This window comes from Taurulus bubalis (assembly GCF_910589615.1).
Source record: "Taurulus bubalis genome assembly, chromosome: 16".
Taxonomy (NCBI): Eukaryota; Metazoa; Chordata; class Actinopteri; order Perciformes; family Cottidae; genus Taurulus; species Taurulus bubalis.
Genome location: NC_136604.1, coordinates 7848841 through 7874828, shown reverse-complemented (window position 1 = coordinate 7874828; position 25988 = coordinate 7848841). Strand labels below are relative to the sequence as shown.

The 25988-nt window shown below is 44.9% G+C and overlaps 1 protein-coding gene across 1 annotated transcript in view; it reads left to right on the top strand.

The window, feature by feature from the left end:
- LOC306749163 (RNA-binding motif, single-stranded-interacting protein 3) overlaps positions 1-25988 on the top strand; it is a gene marked incomplete at its 5' end in the record, with an annotated part of 261463 nt that overhangs the window by 36177 nt on the left and 199298 nt on the right. The window contains one exon of the mRNA XM_079232420.1: positions 18696-18872. Coding sequence (XP_079088546.1) covers positions 18696-18872 — 177 coding nt within the window. The remainder of the gene's footprint in view (positions 1-18695; positions 18873-25988) is intronic.

Sequence of the window (25988 nt, the reverse complement as noted above, 5' to 3'; positions counted from 1 at the left end):
CTGTGTGTCCTGATAATGGAATTGGCTGGGAAATGGAATCGTTATGCCCTGCCTTCATGCTGCTAGGCCTGATACTGCTTGTCAACACCATTGTTTCCTCACCCTCCCGCGGAGCCCCTATCGATGTCGGCGGAGGAAGACGGCTCCGCAGCAGCCAGCCAACCCCTCAGCCGGAGCACTCGGGTTCGACTGTCAGCTAACAAGGCCCTCGATGCTGGAGATGAGGCTCTTATATTAGAATCTGCCTCTAATTAGCAGCTGCAGTCCTCCCCCGACAGCCTCACACCTCAAATCATCATCCCGTCATTGCATCTAACCAAGCTCTCTCTTGGTGTGCATCGCACCACAACTCATACCTCGACTTCCCGACCCTTAACTTTGCTGATGTGTGAACAGTTACAGAACACAGCAGGTGGTTTGACCAGTATGTGAAATTAAAGTGCAGTTGTTGTAGTTAAGGATGAAAATTCATGATTTGCATACAACCAAACAAAGCTGGGTGATGATGGTGAAAACATATATTTTGATATAGTAAATATCAGCTAAATAGAATAATCACTTGTTGCTGGATGCAATACAATAACTGGGTTTGAGCTCCTTTTGATAGTTAATATTGTATTCATTGTAAAATGACCATGTATGTAGTTTCCCAAAGATTAATCATTTAAAAACAGACTGAAACTATTCTCGTGCGACATTATCAACACGCGTCGCTGACCCCTGACTGTTTACATTGATATTAAATGAAACACATGTCCTCATGTTGGCCACACAGCTAATCAGAGTCGTTTAACTGTCACCGGATGTCTCTCAAGTAAAAGCGTACAACCAAATACAATTTCTCAACAGCTCCTGTTTTACATTGACAGTTCATGGCGGGTTAGTTAGAAAGTCAACCAGCCAAACCCAGCCGCTTGATGCGGGAATACGGGAAGCTTAGGAATTCTTTCACTGGGCGAGGCAGGAATTCAATCAGTCGCACTACGGGGCGAGGAAACTGGGCATCCGACACAGTTATGCTTCAGCACTTTTCAATTTGGGCTTGGCCTGCCTCAGCCTCTGGCCTGTAGCATGTCATTAATGAAAGTCACATTAGGCATCCCTGTCATCCTTAGTGATCCCGCTCAACCAGTAGGCAGTTTCAGGGCTGTATGGGAGGTTAATGTTCATAGCTGCAGTACAGCTCTCCTGCTCCTCAGCTCTACGTATGTGTCCCTGATGCCGACTGTTTTATCGAGGCGTAAATGTGCCACCAGCGGCTGTGGAAGTCCCCGCTCTGTTCTGCGAAAGAAACCTTACGAAATACCGAGGGGTCTGGACATCCCTCATTATCTGTGTCTTTTGAATTTGCTAGTGTTTATTGATTCGTCCGCGATCGTGATAGAAATAAACTGCTGCCCTTTTCCTTGTCCTCTCCCCTGACCCAGTCCCTTTCCCCATCACCATCGCTTAAATGATTCACGATGTTTGTGCTGCTCTCTTCGTTGCTAAAGCGCTTCCTCGTGTGGTGTAGCAGAGGTCATGGATTCTTTCGCTTATGCAGGAAGGATTATATGGATGTCTTGGGTTTCCTTACAGTGTGACCTTGACCTTTAAACCGAGTGCCCAACACAAATCCTGGTCTCTCAGACCTTTGCCCTTCAGGGGGAGCTACAGACTGTGAGGGCCAGCTCGCGTTGCCAACATGTGAGGTTTCTGTGCCTCTGACAAATGGCCCTCTGGTAGACATAGTCGATACTCGATTCTACGGCGCAAGTTAATGCACTCTCGCTGTGTTTTAAGTAATTTGGCCACACAGGGTCATATTCCAGAGCAGAAAGCACACACTGCATTTTTGGATGCCGGTTTCTGACGTGCATCTGAAATCCCTTGTCAAATAGCTGCTGACTTGTCAAGCAGTCTTTCACACATATTATCACTGTGGGTGGAAGCTCAGTAAAATGCCACACTGTGAAGCATGTAACACAGGCAACGTGTGAGTTACTTTTGGTCATGTCTAGCTGCGTGCTATATAGCAATGTTTCCACCAAGCAGTTCCGTTAGTTACACATTAGAATGCAAAGGTTGTGGATGGTGCCAACAGAACAACTCCATTCTTGGTACCACCTCGCTCAGAGAAAACCATCAATGGCGTGACACGAGACGCGTTATTACGAATCCTACTCTTCTGATTGGCTTCCCCTGATATTCTTACCCGAACACGAACCAATCTCACTCCTCATGCCTGAACCAATGCACCCAACAGATGTATCGAGGCAGGCTGGTTCATGCCTGTTCATGAAGTACGCTGTGCAGACGCTCTTCTTTTTGGTTGACGTTGAAAACGATTCAGCGAGTGTCCCATTGAAGGTGATGTCACAGCAGTTTCACATGCTGTTGCTATGGCAATGGGATGAGAATCCCGCCTGCGCTGAGGGGGTTACTGTCCACAGTGGAAACGCTGCATCGAGAAAAGGACATGGAACCAGAAGTGAGCCGAGTCGAGCAGAGTCCATGAAACTTCTCCTTATAGTTTTTTTCTCTGCGTTTTTTTTTTTTTAACCCTCATTGTGTCACGTCAGATTCTGTCGGGCACTTTGGCAGATTAACACATCGACAACAATCCTCACTTCAGGGGCTCCTTGTTTCTCCCAGACTCTTCGCTTGTCTTTGTTGTCTATATCATGTCACCTCTCTTCGCCCGTAGCTCCGTTTCTATACCCAAGCTGTCAAAAGAAATCACTCTCATTTATCTGCCTATGAGATAGGACGAGCGAAGAGAAGTCCGAGTGTGCATCGTGGTCTGATTTGGATGATACGGTGAAATGGAGAAAAAAAACAAGGAAACCCAGAAGGGTTTGGAGTCTTATTGCAATATCTATTGTTACTTGCTGCACACGGGGCCCACACACATGCACACAAACACGTCCCGGCTATGTATGTGTACTGTGAGTAATTGAAGTCAGTCTCACGGCTTTGCTATATAAAACAGGGTGTGGAGCATGAGGAAAGTGTGATCCTGCATCTGCAGTCACCTACATGGCCTCTCTCTGCCCCCGAGGACACATGCTGCAGTAGCAGGATTTGTGTTGTGCAGTGCAGTGAAAGGCATCTCGCCACTGAAAACTTTGACCACCAAACATAAACCAAAACCACAAATGATAGTTTCATTAGACCCTATGAACTTAAGGAGGACTCGCGGTGTGGATTTGGAAGCTATTACTGCTTTTCTGATGGAATTACTGAGATTGATGGCTCAGACGAGCATAAATCATGAAGTTTTCTGGAGCTGACTCGGTGTTCCTAGGTGTTTTCTGATTTATTGTTAGTTATGCCATTTGCTGGATGTTGGCGAACACTCTGGGCACCAAATCATTTGGCTTTCTGAGAAATGACGACAGGAGCAAAAAGTGATGTTCATTAGCTGACACGTTATTCTTTTTCACGCTGTGCATGACATGATGTTCTGCCAACTGGATTATACTAAAGAGCACTTTGTACTGAGTAGGGCTGCAACTAACGATTATTTTAATAATCGATTAATCGGTTGCTTATTTTTTTGATTAATCGGATAAAAACATGTTTTTATCAAAAAAGCGTTCATTTCCAACCCTTTATTCAAAAACAGAAGTGACAGTGCAAAACATCTTCAGAAAGTGCACAAACAGGTTGCTCCTTGAACATCCCTGAGCTGTTAATTAAAACAATAAAATGGACTGACACTAAAAACATACACATCTATGCTTTACATCTGCCAAATGTGAGCCCTTTTTACTGTAATTGATCCCTCCAGAGGCTGCATTTACATACCCTGCTTTATCAATATGTATGAAATACTGGGACAGAGAGAAGCTGTACTGCTCCATATAGAGCGTCCTCTTCCTTAAACTCTTTCATTCTGGGTCTCTTATGACCACGACGTCACGTTGTTGGCTAAGCCCAACGACGTGATTTGCTTCATTCTACTTTGAGTAAAAAAAAAAACCTGCAGCCAGATCCGCCGGTGTGCCGGTTTAACGTTAACGAGTGACAGCGTGAACTGAACCAGACCGGGGGGTGACGGCATGTTTCATCACGTTACGTTTTTTTACAAGCAAGACTGAACTGTAACGGAACATAACGTAACTTTAACGACAATACATAACCAAACACGTTAGCTAACGCGATAGCAAGCTGACTAGCTTCCATTAAAAACAAGTTTGAGGAACATGAAGACGCTGATTGGCCAAGACTCGACTTGTCAAAGATCTTCTATTTTTGAGAACATCACAACCTCAGCTTTTCTCGTGTCTCACTCCAATCTCAGAAACGCTGGCCGGCCAGTTGCTCTGCTCCGCTCTTTTTTTTCTTCTCCGCGACTTATTGCCCGGCGGAATAATCGCGCGACACAACGAATCGATAATGAAATTCGTTGCCAACACTTTTGATAATCGATTTTTATCGATTTTATCGATTCGTTGTTGCAGCCCTAGTACTGAGCAGAAATTAGCGTATGCATGTACGTCCAAGTAGTGTTTGTCCAGTAATGGGTGGCAATGGGAATCAAGATTTTCCAAGAAAATCTGAATAAGGCTTGGATATTACCCTCTATTTAATTTTGGTAATTTAGAATTTTAAATAATTAATATAGCATTAAAGAACTATTGTATAAGATATAGTGGAGTAATGTCTACCTGAGCATAGAAGGAAGTCGCTCTCCCTCTGTCTGTGTGTGTGTGTGTGTGTGTGTGTGTGTGTGTGTGTGTGTGTGTGTGTGTGTGTGTGTTGTCACGCTTGTCGACGCGTGCGTTTAGAGCATGTGAGCTTGCGGCCACCGCTCTGCTCTTTGCTCATACGGAGGTTACAGCTGATGACGCTGTACCAACCGATGGCGTCGTTGTGGAAGCGTAGAACCCACCCTCCAGTTCTTCCTCTGGCAAACAAACACTGATAGCTCACTCCGCGCTGTTGCCATAGTTTGCGAGTCTTCGGCTCAGCCGTGTTGAGAGCCGCTGAGAGACGATCAAAATGACCCCAATCTGCTATTAGCACCTTTTTAAACATAAAATGTCTGCAGTATTACACTTTCCAAATGCATCTTGATGAAGCTTATCCTGACCTCCGGCCACACCCACCACTGGTATGTATGTTGTATAGAAACTGCAGTCTACACATGATCTTTGCGTGTCTCTGGATGTTTTACACCCCTCCTTTTCATCCCATGCCCTGTGAGTTGTGTCCTTCGGCAAACATTTGCTGTTCCAGAGGAACATGTTCTGGTACCAGTGAGGCAGGAGGCAGGACGCTGTTGGTACAGAGGACCATCACTAACACCATGAATAGCAAATACTCCCTTTGCCCTGCATCACCGCAGGGCAGGCACATGAGTGCTTGCTCTTCATTAACTTAATTAATTACTGAATGCACACAAGTTCAAGTAGCACAGTTACTTCCTCACATCGGTGCTTTCCGTGCTTTTAAGTGCATCTTCCATAACTGTTTGGTTGCACACTGTCTGTAAAGATAAAGGGTGAAAAAGGAACTAAGGACCAAGCTCTACCAGCACTTCTAAATGGCTGCGGGGGTTGACAGCAGAATGTCCCCCTTGCTGACCAATAGAGCACTCAGAAAAAAAGGAAAAGGGTCATTATCTGACAGGTGGGGGTGCGTTGGTATCACAGTACAGTCCTATCAAGACAGTGACAGTATAGCTGTCTAGCTTCCTCAGGGGGCCAAGAGCCACTGTTCTGACATGTCCCTGTGTCAGCAGTCTAGAGGAGGGCAGGAATGTGCTCATGACTCTACATGCGTACTCTGTTACGCTCCTCTGGGGTACAGAGTGGCAGGATCAGTCTTTTTTTTGGTGGGGGGCATAGCAGGGGGCCAGCTCTACGAAAGCGAGTGAGTGAATGATGAAGCTACACGATTGGTCGGTCGTCTTGGAGTTTCCCCATGGGTTGATGCTCTTTGGATAGGCGGTAACAGTGTTTCCACTGGTGACATCTTTGCCTCCGTGATCAATCATCTTATGAACTTCCCCAATACATACGCAGCTGTTGTTGTTGCTATGCAATGGGTTTGTGACGTTCTCCGCAAACCATGACCCAGATTGCCTCATTTGAGAGGTTTAGGGCGGCCACTGTTTCCTTTTTCTATATAGATTTATATTTTCATGTATGTTTCAAACACAGTGAGAGAGAGAGAGTGATGCTGGAGGCGTTGAGAGCAGACAGATGGCGATCGGAGCACTAAAGTTGTCAAGTGGTGGTAAATAAGGTTTCCACCTCTTAGGCGATTAGTCAACTAATCAGTCGTGCCGGTCTTAGTTGACCAAGATCTCTTAAGTCGATTCGTCGCTCTTCATGCTTTTTTCATGCTGAGTGACTTGTTTTCCAAGAAACTGATGAGCACATCTCTGGTAAACACAATATTCAAAGTGGGGCTTTTGCAAAATTGTGCAGATCTGTCAATTAAATCAACTATAATCCCACACTAAACTCTGAAAGTGGCATTCGGGAGAACCCTAGTCCTCAATTATTTGTCTCAAAAGTAGCTTATATGATATGCTACTGCAGTGTACTTTAAGAATGAGCATTAGTGGGCCTCTTCAGGAAATTGCAGATGAACAGTTAATATCCAGGAATTCACATTATAGACTCCATGGCGGACCCCCTGTAACAATTTGGCCCCAATTCTTGATAATACACTGTCCGGCCTTATGTTAAGTGTCCAACCTGTCTTGTTTCACTGCAGTCCTTTCATACGGGGTGCAGGAGATGCAGCAGGAGATAGCAAAACTATTTTCCACTCCACAAAGGTGTTCTTTGCCATGACATACAAAGAGACCCAATGTGCACATTTAGAATATGGCAATGAAGTTCACTAAAAGGAGTGAAAACGCTTCACTAAAGTGGCTTGCTCTTAATATCGGGGCATCCATTTATTTTCTGGTGTAGTGTTATTTCTCTAATAAATATATCTAGATACGAAATGTAAAACTCAAAACATTGTATTCAAGATGAAAAAGCTGGCCATTTTGTGTCCTTCCCAAACATTTGAGTTCAGTGTAACTCAAGTGTTTTCTCTGCCTGGGCCTCACGGTCACTCACCCACTTTCCCCCAAGGCTGAGGGGAGAATGAAGGTGTTTACATGTGTCCTCCAGAAATAGTTTTACTTTGTGGCTGCAGAGGACAAACTTATTATCTAAGCCTGATCCAACTCTTAACCACGGGAAGAATTCTGTGTTCTTTACTCAGCGGATAGTTGTCCGTTCTTCTTTAGTGGAAATCAAAACAGAGCCCAGGGTTTAATAACGATCTGCGCTCACTTCCTCAGAGCAGGACATCCTCAGCATTTCAGCAAGTCATATTGCAGGAGGCGGCCTCATGTGGGAAACCTGCACAAAACGGTGTGCTCATCTCAAAACTATACAGTTTTCATGCGGGCGGCGAGAGAAGACTTTATTGAATTTAAAGGAAAATGATAACATCATGTGGAGACAGTGTGCAGAGAAAATAGACTTTTATCAAGAAGTGTTGTTATTGGAGGACTGCAGTGTTCGCCGACTTTGTTGCAACTTGGTTTGTTTTCTAGCGCTCTTGTCTTTAATTCTTTATTTCCAGCCTCCATAGGGATCCGACAGAGACAACAAAGCGAAAAAGAGGTTCCAAGGCTGAGAGGAGAAAAGAGTAACTGTGTGGAGGAGAATAGCGTCTTCTGTCCATCTTTGACCCTGACCCTTTGGGGGTTGTCATTCATATGAGTAATGTGACTTTTGTCTCCAGCTTTTGCGCGTGCGCTTTCTTCTCGAGTGTGCTTTGTGCTCAGCAGCCCTGTCTTCTGTTAAACAGGAGTATGACAGATGCCCGTTACAATACATGCGCAAAAGCATTTTCATTATTCCTCCCCTTTTCTTTTATCCTCCATCGAAGTAAACAACTTTTTTCTTTGTACATGCACCGCTGATGCACAGTGCGGCCCTTGAGGCCTGACAGATGTGCACGTTTGAAGGTGGTATCTGGTTTCCTCGAGGTGGAAAGTGGGTGCAGGCCCAGAAATAGCAGCAGCGACGGCGGCAGCAGCAGCAGCAGGCAGCTGGAGTCCACGTCATCCTGAGAGGTGCTGCAGCAACCGGGGCCCATCTGGAGGGAGCAGAAAGCCAAGGACACTGCAGAAGAAGAGAGAGAGAGAGAGAGAGAGAGAGAGAGAGAGAGAGAGAGAGAGAGAGAGAGAGGAAGACACAATGCCCAGTCTTTCTTGTGAGGGAGTCAGACTTAAGCGATCTCTGCGAGACAGAGACTGCCATGGAAGACTGTACGTCACCTCAAAGCCATGCTCGTCTCCTCTCATCTTTCTCGCCTTCTCCTCTTCCCGGCCTCTCACTTCGGGCCACAGGGACAGAAACGCAGTCGAACTGAAGTGCTGCCCCGTCCCGCCACAAGCTACGCGCTGTATATACATGTGATCTCGCGTTGTTTGTTGTCATTTTACGAGGCTTCTACGTGGGGATATAGAAACAGGGATTGCAGCAAGCGCTGGGTGATAGCATCTAGAATCTATATTAAGAAAACATATTTTTTCATCATACCTGTGACGACTTTTTCAGTGGCGTGGCTCCTGGGATGGCAAAGTCACTCGGACATTGTTCCACTTTGGTCCAGACTGAAATAACTCTGTCCCGACACGCAGTTAGTCTTGTTTATACGAGCATTTCCTTCCACATGTTGGTTCACCTCTGATATCTTTGTCTTGTAGAATCACAGTGTGACCAGTTAAAGAAACTGATGCTGTTAACTGCTGACTGGTTGGTTAATCTTCTGGTAAGATGTCATTGTATATTGTAGTTATTGTGCGTTTATAGTCATTTATTGTAAATGGAAGTATGTACGTAAATTTAGAGATGAGTCATGTTGTCTGTTTGCAGCTTTGAGTAATTTGCACTTTTAAAATAACCAGACTCGCTGCAAATCAGCTGTTAAAATTTGGCACGCAATAATTAACTGGTAAAACAAATGTCAGTGATTGTTATTGATTTAGTGTTAATTAAACACATGTTCTGCATTTGTTTACCGTCGCTTCCTCCGACCACACAGACACACACCTCTCACTTAGTGATCATGTGTGTCTATTCCTGCACTGTGTAGGCGTTTGTTTTAATGGCACAAAGCTCCAAACAGCACTCTGGATTTAGTGTGCTGGACTCGGAGGCCTCAGGCAACCAGAGGCATCCATCATCCCCGCAGTTTACAGAGGGGTGGAAGGAGGGAGAGAGAGACAAAGGGAGACAGCGATGGAGTGAGGCGAACAGACAAAGTGACAGAGCCGGAGAAGTGGGTGTATAAAGCGCACAGGCCTACATAAGAAGAGGACTGAAATGTCAGTGTGAAAGCATTTGTCTGGAGGTGTGATCCACTCAGACGCGGCTCGCATGCCCTGGTGGGTAAACAGCTGTAATCATAGTTCAGCAGCAGACATTAACAGCCGTCTCTACACTGCTGTTAACAGGTTGAAGTGCTGCACATTAGATCCTGTAGTTATTGCGTTTCAAAACATTTATTTGGTGTTCTTAGTGTTTCCAAGTCAGTGCAGTTTTTTTACAGTTTTTTTCATAAAGTGATAAATGACTCAAACTTAACCCTTCAGTCGAAGGGTTAAGTTTGACACTTCTACCTCTAATGTCCTTAGAGAACAAACATATCCATATTTAAAAAACCTACGAAATTATAAATCTAATCTTAACTACCAGATATTTATTCATTTTCTGAATTTGAACAGTTAAAATGCCAGTTTGTTTGCATAATGCCACAGTTTTTTGATGAGAAAAGGGGTTTATTGGGTTTCAAAGTGTTTGTGTGTCTGTATTTTGGCTATGCAGTGTATTTAATTATTATAAGAGAGATTGAACAAATAAATGATGGCATATGTATTGAAAATGTAAAGTTAAAAAGCCCAAAATATCTGCTGTAGTGAGTTACAATGAGGATTGCACTCCATTTTACAACTTACCTTTAGAAGGTCTAATCTTCAGCTGTAAATTATAACTATTTAAACTATGACTTTATCTCTCAATAGTATAAACATTTTTGGCATATCAAACTTCTGGACCCGATCCTAAATCTACTTGACCAGACATGCATACAACAATTTTCCTGAACCAACAGGGTCCAATAATAGCCGAACGTGTCCAAAATAGATTTAAGTACAATTAGACCAACAGACATTTAGACGGGCAGCAGCGTTGTGTGCAGCAGCGTTGTGTGCAGCAGCGTTGTGTGCAGCAGCGTTGTGTGCAGCAGCGTTGTGTGCAGCATCAGTGCTCAAACCCATGTTGTTTTCCATGCAGAGTTTTCACTCTCACTGCCTCAAAACACATGTTCTTCCAAAATGATTGAGATGCGATATGATCAGAGCCGATAGGGAGTATCACTCAGGTATTAGACATATTGACACAAAGACCTGCGGCAATATAACTTTTTCCTCACATCTGGGAAACTTGAACCGGTGTCTGCTTGACAAATGACTTAAACAATACATATTATTATTATAAGTTTCCAAATTTATAATTTTCGGTCAATGTTATTTGGTCGCCTTCGTCTCCCCATAAAGAACCCCTGTGTAAATGTTAAGTCCCCTCTCCACTGAGGCGGTGGATGCTGCTTCTCTTTGTTAGTCCGAGCACAGTGGGAGATCGAGGCGGGAGGTAGTGAGATAGGGGGCACGCAGTGCTTTGGGCATATGTTCCCCTGGTGCAGGTGTTATCAAAATCAGGCCCCTTCAAGAAAGTGAGTCGTCCTGTTAATCAGATCACCCCCCCTCCATGTCTTTTCATTTGCTTCTCATAGGATGTCGAGATGCAAATGTGAGGCTCTGCATCCGCCTCACAGCGGCCGCCCTCAGGCTCACGGTTCATCAGAGCATAAACATGTGTCAGGCCAAGGGAAATATTTGGAGAGTAGGAGCACAGACACAGAAAGACTCATAGTATTGTTCGTCAAAGACCTCTTTTCACGCCTCAAAAGACTCTCTTTCTAAAGTAGTAAACACGGTCTCTTTGAGCTGGAATACGTAAACCCTAATACCTCGAAACTAAAAGTTTGCGACTTGAGGATGGTGCTCATCCCTAAAGCAGAGGCTCCAAACAGTGAGGGTCACAACAGTGTGTGTGTCCCACTGAGGTCAGTGCAGAAGTCTTAACCGTGTACACACACAACACTCTAAACTTAGCTGACCCCCAAGCGGAGCACTGTACATGCTTGTATGAGTGTCTGTCAGCCATCTCGGGGTATAATGTCACCCTCTGACCCAGTTGCCTTGGTTACGACCTACTCCGGGTCCCTCCAGACTCTCATCTCAGATCGCAGAATGTGTTTTCTCTGAGCGTTGTTGGAGGAAGTGCAGGGGAGAAGATGGAGGCAGACGGGGAGACATGGACGGAGGGTGCGGTGCCGGCCCTCTCTGCCCCGTCGCTAGTAAGCGTGGAGACACCGGGGGTAGCCGCCTCCCCCTTTTTCCACTGAGAGCCGTCTGACACCTGTCAAGACTTTCCACGCGGCACAATCCACACATAACCTGCCACTGCGTTGCCTTGGTTACGCTTGAACTTGGTCCGCGCGCATTGGAGAACGGATGAGGGCGGGTGAACAGAGGTGCCCGTCTGGGACTGCAGGTGGAACTGCTGGTGACCCACAAGGCCCGGCACACCGCCGTCTGCTGCGGTTTCGCCAGCAGTGACAGTCAGAGCCCTGTGTGTGTGTGTGTGTGTGTGTGTGTGTGTGTGTGTGTGTGTGTGTGTGTGTGTGTGTGTGTGTGTGTGTGTGTGCATGTGTGTGCGTGTGAGAGAGGATGAGGATTGGCAAAGGAGAGCGGCTGGTATAGAGGAGGCCATTTCACGCAACACAGCTTCCAGGAAGTCAGTCATCAGAGATGCCAAAGGAAAGCTGCATCTCTTTCATAGGCGGCCAAACGGAGCAACCAGGCGTGGAGGGCCCTCTAGAAGACAATATCCCCTAACTAATGCCATCTGGGATGACTTTCCTGGTCCTTGTGTTGAAGCCTCTCTCACCCATAAACCATTCATTTCAACCCTCATTTCAAATATGCTTTGGGCTCGGTTATTTAGTCGTTTGTTGGACCGAATTTTTGCTCTTTTGATGGTTTTTTTGGGACACTTTTACGCCCATGCACTGGACACTTGTCTGTTATTCCACATGTGCTTCATGTGAAATGGGTTTATGTATATGACAGGAGACAAAAAAAAGAGGCTTTTTGGCAGCACTTCAGTGCCTTTTTGAAGACAAAGCACAGTGAGGCCAACAGGAAACCAGGGCATTTAGATTTGGATCTGTGTTGTGGGAAACCCTCATTTCTGCCCTGGTACACCCATGGATCCACGGTGCCTTCAGGAGGATCAGATAATCACAGTACAGTGTTATTAAATGCATTGAGGAAGGAGAAAAAGCACTGGCACAAGAATGTCATCAGTGGTATTAAACCTTCGAGATAAAGGTTACACTCAGATCAAATTAGATGAATTGTCAGAAAAAAAAACAGCAAACACATAACAGAATACCAAACTTATCACAGAAGACGATATGTCGCCTCAGGGCGTTTTATTCATCCAAGAAAGTCATTGTACCAAGCTGAAACCATAAAACTGTGGAATTTCACAGAGAGCCTTAAAGAAGTATTCCCGTTAAACTTTCTGTAACACAAAAGCAATCCCATGTCTCGGCAATAGGCCGCAGTTTGCTTCATCAACACCACACCGCACTGTGTTTTTCTTCTATTGTGTTATAGCTTTCATGGCGCTTATATTTCCTGGAAAGCAAGGAATTGTTCAGTATGACCATATTATTCCTTAGATGGAAACCTCACGGGGAGGTTTCATCATAGTTATGGGGTCACACAGTGTTCACAGAGAAATGACTCCTGTGAATGAGGACGCAGCGTCTTTTTTGCTTCTTTTTTTTTGCCGTTCAGAAATCATAAAATCGGCCAGTTGAACTTAATTTACTTCCCTCTCCAAGGACTTGACACTACCAATCAACACCGAGACCAGGCTGGATTTAATTCACTGTATTATAAAAGAGCAATACATTTGCAGTTCATTCGGCAAGTTATTCATTTTATTCAAAGGCAACTGTGAGTTAGTTCCCAAGCTGCACATTTTTATTAAGAAACCATTTCCATGAAAAGAGCTGGACGCACCACAAGTTGTGTAATTCGCTGAGGTCCATCCCATGACACCCTCAGCCACGCAGTGTCATCAGGGAGAGCGAGGAGAGGGAAGGAAATCACTTAACCGCTGACAAATGGACGCAGGAGAAGTGCTGCGCTCTGGTTCATCTCGGCGTATTAATGGAGCCACAACCTCCACTCACTTTTTCATAGCTGAAGGTGAAGCATCATCCCTCCTCGACTTGCATGTTTAGTAATAAATGGTGCTGATAACGTCCGGGCTCGCTGAAGTAGTTACATTGCTCTTCTCCGTTAAGCCAAATGCATTTCCTGTATCAAGAAAATAATGCACATGCCTCCATTTGTGGCGTGCGTTATGATCGAAGGTTAACGCGCTGGAACAGACATTGATATGTGAAGCGGCTGTGGAGCAGCTGGTTTTAAACGTTTCAGGATACATTTATAGAGAATGACTGATTGCTCTTTCAGCCTGGATATCTTATTTTTTGGCAATAAAAAAACCACAATGTTTGGCTTTAAGCAATGTATATTTTTCTACAAAACTCAAATATCTCAAACATTACATGTAGTACCCCGCCCTCTACTGCAGCTCTCTTACTTGCTTCAGATCAAAGGTCATCAAACTGTGAGATACTGCTTGAGGTGAAAGAGACCGGTGCATGGCGGTGTTCGATAAACTGTCTGCTCCTTCTCTTGAGTCATAACTCAGATCAGTCAAACATGGTGCACATATTTTTAGATTCAGTGTATATAGATGTGTATACATACATAGCAATAGTATGTCCTTGTAACTTGCCTCAGAATCATCACGTTTTTTTGCGTTTATCCAGGATCAAAGTAATCCAGTGATAGTTTTCCATACATCCACGGGTACATTACAAATAGGAACTGCTATTAGCCAATCCGGCCATATTGCCAAAATGTTTCCAACTACGGTATTGGGGCTCAAGGTGAAGCCCACAGCTAACTAGCTGATTCCATTGCAACATTATACATTGTGTTTACATCCTGCAAAGCCCCAACACTGTGAGCGGTGGTCACAAACCATACACTGCATATAAGAAGTGGACGTAGCTATTCTGACGTCCCCGACTGCCAGGAATCTCGGTGTCACACTCGACAGTCAACTCTCCCTGGCTGCCAACATTACCGCAACAACACGTTCTTGTAGATTCATGCTGTACAACATCAGGAGAATACGTCCCCTTCTCACCCAGAAGGCGGCACAGGTTCTCATACAGGCTCTGATCATCTCGCGCCTTGACTACTGTAACTCCCTCCTGGCAGGTCTACCTGCTTGTTCCATCCGACCTCTGCAGCTCATCCAGGATGCAGCAGCTCGACTGGTCTTTAACCTCCCGAAATTCACCCACACTACTCCGCTCCTCCGAGACCTTCACTGGTTACCGGTGGCCGCCCGCATCCGCCTCGAGTTTGACGATTTGGCCGTCGCCATCTTGGCTTTCTGCAACCGGTGAACAGAAGTGACCATATTTGAAATGCGGACGAGTGGCATAAAGACAGCGTATACGGCTCTGGTAGCAACAGTGACCTGTCAATCACAGCAAGCGCGCCCTAAAAGCGTACTCTGCTTTATGGTCTGTTTGACTCTAAATGGACCATAGTTTATAAAATGAACATCATGCTGTATTGAAACTAAAGCTTGAGACCATAAACACATGTTCACAATGTTTACTGTGGTAATAAATCTAGTGAGAAGTAGGGTCATTTTCTCATAGACTTGCATACAATCTGACTTATTTTTGCAACTATAGGAGTCGCCCCCTGCTGGCCATTGGATAGAATGCATGTTTTAGGTAATTAGGTCACATTAGGTCACACATTCAATTGAAAACAAATAGCATGGTTATCACCAAGTCAAAGTAAGACAAAGGACGAGAATATAATATATATATATATATATATATATATATATATATATATATATATATATATATATATATATACATATATATATATATATATATATAGGTCTACCTGCTATATATATATATATATATATATATATATATATATATATATATATGTATATATATATATATATATATATATATATATATATATATATATATATATATATATATATATATATATATATATAATCTGTTTGCCTTCATGTAAAACATTCCCCCTCGGAGGAGGGAAAGCCTTGTGTAACCAGATCCGATTGGCCCTTATATAAAATGGAGAAATATGGGCAGAGTGTAGCTCTCTGACGAGCCGCTGAAAGTCTGTGAAATGAATCTGAGTCCGGGGACCAATCGTGCATTCCAGTCGAGGAATGTCAAGACCCCTGGATCCCAGCCTCGTGTTAAAACACAGGCCAGCCCCGGTGATATCAAGGGCGGATATATCTTGTCACTCACGAACCAAGCTCCATTATCACATATAACTTGAATGTATGAAACATAAAAAACGGAATCCGTCCCTTGAGATAGTCTTTAACAAAACACCTGGGCATACGTAGATGCATTAGTTCTAAACGCCTCCTCTTTGGCTGAATAATCCTCATTTATAAGGCCAGTGGAGGTTGTTGTATGGCTTGGGGCAGCACTTAAACTCGGTGAACTGGTGAATACTTGCGTTAAAGCGGTGGCCATGCAGCTTAATGTACCATACTCTGGGCTGTTCCTTCGCTTCTGGCTTTTACAGTGGCTGTATAATAGTGCGGGAAATGTCTCTATAGCACTCAATAACTTGCATCAGTGAGGCAAAGCTCGAAATGCTGATGTGTTGTTAGTACAATATATTCTGCCCACACACAGTTCTCAAATTTTGACCCGATGACTAAATTTGTCATTCAAGGCTCGAGTGGAAATAACAACTCGGAGCATTTGATGTCTCGGACAAAAGCAGGTAAAAATCTTTTTTTTTTCTTTATTGCAACTGAAGGTTCCAATTTTTACGCTGTTCAAGAACTGGTTATTCAAAATCAGTGCTTCAAACATTTTCTATAGTTTATTTCCCAGGACCTACCGTTTTTATCACACCGGGGCCTCTTCTGTGCTCCTCTATGCACTCTCTGCTGCACTGTATGAATGCATTTATCCTACTTTTGGGAACAGCCTCCTCCTGTTTCATATTAACATGAACCTTAAGCCTGTCGTTATATATTGTGTGCATTAGACTGAACTTTGGCTTATGTTCCCCCCCCCTCCGGTTCTTTCGTGATGAAGAATATGGGACTGGCAAGCTTTCTAACCACAGCTGTGTGGTCTATATCGCTGCCAGCGCTCCCAGCCTCTCAGTATCCTCTGTGTGGGATGGCCTCTGACCTCAGTGAAAATCCAACAGGGGCTAAAGGGGACTGTTAATGCTCACTGGTGACGTACAGCTGTGCTTCATTCAAGGTGGTTTGTCTTTGTTCTGCACACCGTTCACAAATCACGGCGAAATGGTCTTTAGACTGCGTGTTCATTTTATGTGTTTTTGCAGAAAACTGTATCAGAAAGATCAGAGCAGCATACATAATCTAATAAGAAAGCTCATTATCTACATTTCTCTAAAATCTCTGTTTTAATAGAGTAATTCTATTAAACTCTCTGGGCAGGCGGCTTAAGATGATTTTCATAATTGAATCATTTGTAGTTGTTTTGTCTGCAGTATGTCAGAGAGTGGAAAATGTCCACGGAAAGCTTTGAGACCCTGTGTTTGTGTCTTTGAAAATTGCTTTTGTTGCCAAATAAAATGTCCAAAACCACAACGTTTTCAATTCATAGGTAGGTAAAACAGCAACAAAGTAGAAAGTTGGGCAAATGTTTGCTACTCGATAACCTCTGTTCTGTATTCCACGTCCTGCTCTCGTTAAGTTGTTGCACACACCGACTTTGTCTTGTTGCTCAGCCAAATACAACAAAGGAGCTCTTAATCTTTTTACCATGAGGTCACTATCTTGTTTTATAGAGCGCTGCGTGCCCCCCACCCCCAACTGCAGTATGTGTTGAAGCGTGTGTGTGCGCTCACATGGTGAATGTCTTCCTTCATGTATGAGCAAAGCTTTAAAAAAATGCACTGTTTGCAGCTTTGTGACAATGCTAATCATGCACAAGGATCAACCCACACAACTAAATTAATCCTTTTAGTTTTTCTGCTAAATTAATTTTTTGGAGCTACATGCTCTTCCTATACAGCAAGTTTACTTCTCTGGGATTGACGAGGACGCAGACATATGAACCTGTACTACCTGCTTGTTTAAATACATGTTATAGCAAACTCTCAAGTGGCACTGCTATCCAGAGTTGAATACTATGGTATTTGTCTTGTTAAAATGGCCCGGATCAGCATTTGTGCGTCCTGTATTTCTTTTTTTTTCCCCTCCTCTGTGCTCCAATGGCCGTGACAGCTCAGGTAACCCTTCTCAGAGAGGCATAAGCCGGCCTGTCAGCAGATTCAGGCCTGTGTTTCCTGGACCCTGTTGATACCCAATACATAATGCCACACCGGGTAGCCCACTGCCAGCCTGTAATCTGAGGCATCTTATCAAACCAATCAGCACTTTTCCAGCGAGAACACATCTCGACCGTGACAGCAGAGGGGGAGGACGGGAGGGGAGGGGGCGGGGGGGTCCACAACATCTGGCGCTCACAGAGAGGGAAGGAGAAAATGAGTGAGAAGAAAGTGTGAGAACAATCTCGATGCTCTGGTACGGAGATTTTAGATCAACACCAGGTTCCGCTCTCTCTTTCGATACAGGTCAGCGGGCGGTTGTCGGTGCTCGCCCGCTGCATAGTGGAGGCTGCTCGCAGTCATGCTATTGGTGTCTCTTTCTCTCAACTGGGGCTGCACGACTATGGCCAAAATCATAATCACGATTATTTTTGATCAATATTGAGATCACGATTATTTCACGTTTAAATGAACAAGAACACTGCTTCCACTTCCATTGTTGTGCTACATTCTGGCTAATATACAAATCTTTGCATCAGAATGGTCCTTATCACAGTGCATCTCGTAGAAGGAAAATATAAATAAAATAGTATCAACACTTTTTACCCAAATATATATCAACAGAGCACTTCTTTCACTTCCATGTTGTGCTCCAGTCCAGCTAATGTACACGTCTTTGTATCAAAATAACACTTATACGGTTCTTATCCACCTGAAGCAAAATATAAATAAAATGTTTTCCATAGGTCAGTCGTAGTTGCAAAATACTCAACAGCTGTGACATCCCTTTGTATTTCCCCCCGACGTTTTTCATACAGTGCAGGTAATGCCTGTTTGGAGGCAGAACTTTTTTTAGGCTGCCGCTGCAGGGTGCGCATCATGACACCTCCCATCTCGTTCTCCGCCTGGTGGTTGGCTGACTGTTAGTTGAGGAAGCGCTTGATTTGATATGTAGCAGAGCACGCATTTTAAACATCAATATCGCTGACCATCATGCTCATTTAATTGTGGCAGCCAAAATCGTGATCGCGATGAAATTTGATGAATTGTGCAGCCCTACTCTCAACCCCACTAACCTCTTTCCTTTTCCTTTTCCCCCCCCATTTCGTTCCCATCCTTCCTTCCCCACCAGCCCAGTGCAGCGGTAGAGGGTGACCACAGCAGCGAGGCAGCAGCCCCCTGTAGCGGTGGTGGTCAGGGGGCCTGGAGCGGCACCTCCTACACCCGTACAGGTCTGCACCACTACCTCTCCCACCACCAACAACTCCCCCACCACCAGAGCTACGCCTACTGCCCGGCAAATACAGCTGTGAGTACAGCAGGTTTCTTCTTTCTAATGCCCCTCTGTGTCTCTTAGAATACGTCTGTGCTCTCGCTGTGCTTGTTCTCTTTTCTAATCACTGTCTCTCTAGTGTCCATTAGAGGCCGTTATGCACACAGCAAACTCTGTTTCTCCACCTCCCTCGCCTCCTTTCTCCACACCGTCCCTTTAATCTTTCTCTTTCCCACACTTTTTCCTCTCAAGCCCTCGAAGTGTAAATCACTTCCCCTCACTATCTCTCCCTTCCTCCATCTCTTCTCCCCCCCACCTCTCTCCCTCTCTCTTCTCTGCAACTTAATTTGTTTTTCTTTCATCCATCCTCTGCATCGACAGTGCAATGAGAGACTAATTGAGGTAGAGACACTTTTGGACGGCTTCCCTTGTCATTATCCTTGAAATTAATTGCGGTTCGGAATCCGTTTGATTTGACTTTATTGGTGCGATCTGGTTCTCTAATGCGACGTTCTGGGTGTGACTGGAACACAGGCTCGAGCCAAATTGAGGAATTTTATTATCGGCGTGTTGCTGTCACAGTCGCAGAGCTGGAAACAAAGATTTGGCACGTTTTTATACCTCTGTATTTCTTCCTCTAATGAATACGTTTACAAGGCTTCACACCGAATCTTTCTCTCAGTCTCTTTTATTTCCATTACGACACTTTGATATTCTCTCATCTTACATACGCGCCACTTAAATTCCCAGCTGCCTCCTTGCCAACATGTTGAGGCTCCCCTAAAGCTCTTGCGTGCAAAGAATGAAGAAATTGGATTGGATTTAGATATGGTAATCATCACTGTACATCACTGCTCCTTGTTGAATGCAGCATTCCTTTCATGCTATTCCTGTGATATCAAGGTGTGCAGCCATTCAGGCCGAGGCTCTTTTTAGTAAGCCGGGAGGACATTATCTTGTGAGTGCTCGGGCTGTTTGCTGTGTGTCATCAGCAAACACCACCGATACCATTGTCCCACTGTCATCGCTTCCACTAGCTCCACCCACAGCCGAGCGGAGCGGGCTCGGTTCAGACAGTGTTGTGCACAAACAGGAAGCAACAACAGAGAACATTCCACAAGACCGACATAAACGCTGCGGCTGTGGTTGCATTTGCTGCGGGGGCCCCGGCACATGTTTTTTGGGAACATCGTGGTCCTGTCTGTGCCACACCCCTCCGAAGAGCACATCAACATCCTTACACGGGGAGTGTCTTCAGTTCATTGACCTGACTGAAGGAAGCGAAGCCTGCCAGCTACTCCAGGCAGTCGGTCTGCGCTAACGTCACATGCTACACACACTTCACCGCATTGTGCTCTCTGTTTTGACTGTAGCAGTGCACTTTGGTCTCGGGATATGCATATTGGGTGTATCACAAAGCCAGCTGACAAGAAGAAAAAAATCACCCCGGATGGATTTGAAACAGACACACCCACGCAAATTCACAACAGACACACCTGTCTTGCCTCTTTTTACACTTTGTTGTCGGTTGGCCACTTTTCTCTCACAGTGCCCGCTTAGCCGGTCTTGGCTACAGATCACTACGGGGTCATCAAACGCTTGCCCTCATTTTGACCCTCCAGCCTCACAGCGTAGCGCACTCCGCTGGCTTAAACTGGCCTGTTTTTATGGGACAGCGGGGACGTTGTTTTCCTTTTTTTAAGCGGTTTTCATTTGGTACTCACATAAAGCAATTCCTCCCTTACTATCAAGCCTTCGTCCGGGGCTGAGTCCACGCTTTTGCCTCGAGGAGGATTCACAATGCCTGGAGGTAGCTAATTCAGACACTTAGCAGTAAACACAGGTATGGTTCCAGCCTCGGAGTCTGCCTCGTGCATTTTTATTTCTTCTCCTATGCAACACATGCTGTACATGGAACAGCAATTCACAAACTAATGCAGACTCGCGTCTCAAACGCACTTCCCATCTATGTCACTGTTTTTATTGCCTGCCTAAAAGCTATTGTAATTTCACGTATATTAGATGCAAAGAATGCCGAGCAGAAAGGGAAGAAAAACAGAACTGATAGCTCAGCATGCGTCTGTCCTCTCGGCAGAGGGAGGTGAGTAAATAAAGGAAGAAAGAAAAGCAAGCAACGATCCAGCAGAGATCAAGAAGCTTTGCCTCCAGCGGGTTTGTAATTACAATGGAAGCGGATACATTTCCACTCTTAATATGGTGGGATGAGGATCCCTCAGGGGGGGAGTTGGTATGACAAAACAGCGGCGGAGAAAGTCATGTAGAAGTCAGGAGCTGTGACTAGAAAGAGAGTCAAAGGGAGAGATTGTGTTATTTCCTGGGAATATTCAATGTTAAAAAAATGTCATACACTGCGAATCTCCGTTGCCAAATGCATATTGTAGAAAAACAATTACTGCCTAGATTATGTTCACTGGAAACCTTTTTCTTTTCTTCTTCATTCCAGGAAGTGTGGCATCCTCACACGACACAGAAGTCATATGGGGGTAGTCGGGCTGGATGGTTGTTGGTGCAAAGCATCTTTGTGTTTAGTGCTGATCTGCCAATGTCACCGTGTTTACAGCACACAGTTAATATAGTGAACATGGTAAACATTTTCTTACGGCACTAGACGCACCGCAAGTGATGCAGAAACATCCACCACGTGTAGTTGAAACGACTAAGACAATAGGACTCGAGGACTTGAGCGTGTGGCTTGCAGTGTGTGTGTGTGTGTGTGTGTGTGTGTGTGTGTGTGTGTGTGTGTGTGTGTGTGTGTGTGTGTGTGTGTGTGAGAGAGAAAGAGAGGGACTGGACGAGTAGGTGGACTATTTCACACAATGTTTAATTAATAACGTACTCGGAACGCTGCTTTGTCACCTTTTGTGAAATGTCCAAAACCACAACGTTTTCAATTCATAGGTAGGTAAAACAGCAACAAAGTATAAAGTTGGGCAAATGTTTGCTGCTCGATAACCTCTGTTCTGTATTCCACGTCCTGCTCTCGTTAAGTTGTTGCACACACCGACTTTGTCTTGTTGCTCAGCCAAATACAACAAAGGAGCTCTTAATCTTTTTACCGTGAGGTCACTATCTTGTTTTATAGAGCGCTGCGTGCCCCCCACCCCCAACTGCAGTATGTGTTGAAGCGTGTGTGTTGAGACTTGTGATATTTACCATTAAGTCCAGCAGAACCTGCCCGACCCGCGGGTCAACCCGGATACCACCACTAAGTTCAGCCTCATAGAATCTGTTCATTTTCTTCTGGTTGTTACATTTTCATGTTTATTGTAATTGAGTTTATTTGCCTTTTTTTTGAGTGAAAGAATCTGGGATTGAGACGTAGAAAGCAAAAACTGAAGAGACGGACAAACGGAGGAAACGGTAGAGGGATGCAAAGAAGGGGAGGACAGACTGCAGAGGAGGAGACACGTTTACTTTGGCGACTAAAGGAGGCCAAATGTCTCACCTCACATCACTATTACTGTTAACCAAGCAGCTATAAACAGGTTAGATACAGTAACAGCTGCGGTGAGTGCACCGGCCCTCAGGTTCTTTAGTGTAATAAAACCTGACAAACTAATGATTGCACTTGGTGTTATTGGATTCTTTACTTAAAGCCACATGGGCTGCAAACACTCCTATTGCCCTGACTGTGACTAAGACGCACATTATAGATTTTCTGGTCTATGGAGAATTGATCACAAGCACAATGGCAAAGAAAAGGAAACATTCCGTGTAGGTGCTTTCCACTAATTGGTGTGACAGAGCCCATTTATGGCCGATGGCAATAATGGAGTGAACACACAGTGTCAGGTAAAGTGTAGACATTGTAAATGGAGTTCCTGGAGTGTTGCTCTTGGGATATTTAATATCCCGATTCTAGCTTTCAGACATTTTCTTGGGCAAGCCTTATACCTTTTGCATCTCTTCAATGTGTGTGTGTGTGTGTGTGTGTGTGTGTGTGTGTGTGAGAGAGAGAGAGAGAGAGAGAGAGAGAGAGAGAGAGAGAGAGAGAGAGAGAGAGAGAGAGAGAGAGAGAGAGAGAGAGAGAGAGACTGCAAGGACTCCTCGGGACATTTACTGAAAAAGAGCATATGTTCTCAGTCAACTTTGGTTGGTTGCTTATATAAACACATTTTTCCGTTTGACCTCTGAGCTGTTTCATTTCTGATGGTATTCGTCCTCATTCTACAGATTATCTCCAAAGTGCTTGATATCCAGATGTTTCCACCATTGCTTCAATCATCCCGGGCCATCCAGTCCAGATATAACTCGTGTTTGTGAGCTAACTCGTGTTCGGCGTGCTTGGGAATCATGGCCTCGCATTTGTCCCGGCTTAACAGCCGTATTGAACTATTTAACTGTAGCGCTGCAGTGCCTGTTGGGACCCTGTATTGCTGCTGTCGGGGGGCCACGTCCGCTCAGAGGAGCATGCGGGGCCGATTGCTTGGCCTCTGGAAGTGCTGCTTGCAGTGCAGTGTTGTTGAGAATCACTCATCGGTCCCTGACTCAGGGGACGTGAAGAAGAGGTCAGTTGAAATGTTGGTATAACCAGTAGCAAAAGTGAAGTGCGGTCAATGAGCCGCACTCCCGCAGCTGCACGGAGCGCTGTTAGCTTGTTTATCCAACGTTTATTAATAGTGAACGTGTTCCGTGTGTGGGGTCCCCGGCCTTCTCTGACGGCACGTCCCCGTTCAAGAGGTCCGTTAAGAAAATCAAGCCCAATCGATGGTTCCAGTTAGAATAAAAATGATTTATATAAAAAGTATTACAGATTGTATAAAGTACGACAAAGAATATTCTGCGGAACACGGCCTCAAATGCATCCAATCGTCCAGGCTACCGTTGTCTATAGTCTGATCGATAGTCCGCGAGAAAAGCCATCGATCCTCAGAAAGTCTCTAGTTTTGTCAAGATGGAAAGTCCTCCTCTTCCTGCTCCTCTTCAGACGGTCCTTACGTGTCCAATTTCATTCTGCATCCCCCTTTTTATTGCACCTTAAATTCCTGAGTGTGTTCTCTACTTTCTACTCCTCACTTGCAATCATACCTTCAAATAATTATATCTGCTAAACTCATCCATTACATTCTATGTTATTCTTTAATATACTTGCATAATACATTCAGTGTTACTTCTTTGGCTTGACCTTTAACCTGTAAACTCATTGTAATACTTAATAGCTACCACCAGGTCACACATGTCCAAATTGTACAAATTCCGCGCCGTATGCTTGGACACAACTGGGAGAGTGTTGTCCATCAGCAGCGTGGTCTGCTCCAGCTAACTGCGTCCACGTTCAGTAGTGTGCTTATCATCGAGTTATACGCAGAGCTCATGCAGATGTGAGTCAGTGAGCGCCGGAGCTGGAGCACTTTGCTCTTGTTGTGACAAGATGTATGAGGAAAAAACTGGGGATGAATTCTGCACTCAGGGGCCAGCCCGCATTGCGTCTATGTGCTGCAGCAGAGTTCATCTCTCTTCATAACATACAGATGGAGACACACATACCTACACACATGCTGCAGAGGGGGAAAAACTAAACAAATACTCCACTGCTGGGGGATCGGTGCAAGGACTGTTTGCCGGACAACCGTTTCCATATGTTCTCCCTCCGTATGGGGAATACTCATCTTATCAGGCATAGATAACACATTTTTCCCCTAATGAAAACATTTGAGTGGGTTATCAGTCTTTCATCTGAGGACATGGACATCCCTGTGAACCCTTCAATTTAATCTGGAGGCGTCGCCCGAGCGAACGCGGGTTGTTAGCTCATTAGGATTGCCGCGCACACGTCGGCCAATCGTTCAGTCAATACTAACCTGCGAGTAGGGATTCCTCGCACATCTCCAGGCTCACAAGGACAAAAAACACAGAGGAGAGACAGAAAGGAACATTGCCCATTTGTTTTAGTTTTCATATCTGACAAGAATAAGTATATTAAAGATATCAATCTTTGCATATTCAGCAGGAGTGGGTCCGAACCGGCTCACCTTTTCATCCGTCTCTGTTTGTGAGGCCCGGGCTCTGGCACAACCCTTGGTGTTGTGATTAGCTTAATTAGCCATAACTCACAAACCCCCAATTCTAGAGTCTGACAGATGACACAGTCATTTAGCCGAATGAATGGCCTGCCTGCTGGCAGCGGGTGAGGGCGTGCCCGCTGGCTGATGGCCTGCACAAGGCAGTCGAGTTGAGGCTTGTTATCTTTGGATCACCCACCAAGCGAAATGGTCCGAACATCGACGGTGACGACGTAAATGTAAGGTGTGACTGAGGGGAAGAAGCGGCTTGGAGACGGGTGATACAGACATCTTTTTTTTTTTTCATGCCTCCTTCAAATAAATATTCCAGCCAAGAGAAGATTAAATGAAAGGTGCATTCCCAAAAGGAGAGGCAACAGATGCCGATGTGCAATGTACATGTGTGGTGCGAGTGGGCGGGTGTGTGTGGGGGGGCCTCAGCTTACATTTTAGAGTCTGAGTCTCTTTCATCAGCCCCCCTTGAATGAAGAGCATTGCTCATTCCCCAAATACTGCAATGATTCATCTTTGCCATGAGCCAGAATGGGCTTTGTCTCAGTAATTAATTTAGCTCTCGGGACAGCAGTTAGAATGAGTCGTGTCTTCAAGGCCTAATTAAAAGAAAATTGTCAAACACATTCTAGGTCACACAGCTCAAAATCTCCAACCATTTAGGCGAGATTTCTTCTTTTTTTTCTAAGCATCGCCACCTTGTCCTTGGTGGCACATTTCGCTTGCTGACAGAGTGACTTGCAGAGTGAAAAACAAATGGTTTTATTTGCTTTGTTGATTTCTTCAGGCACCACTTGAAAATTGAGACGCTTGATGTTTTGTTTATCGTCGGCTGCTTGAGTCAATAGCTCAGTCTACTTATGGCTTTGCCTCCGTCTGAGGGTGGTTTATTTGTGATCGCCACGACATGTCATGCTTCCTTTTTTGTGGTAATAGCCACACAGTTAACTTCCTACCCTCTGCCGAATTGAGACCGTCGCTGTGCATGAGCACCTCGAGTTTGGGGTCACTTTCTCTAAAATAACTGTGGTCGGAAACGCGCGCATCGGCACTGCATTAATCATAAGATATCAGCTGGAGCACTCGTTTTATTGAACCAGTCGGACCTGACAGACTG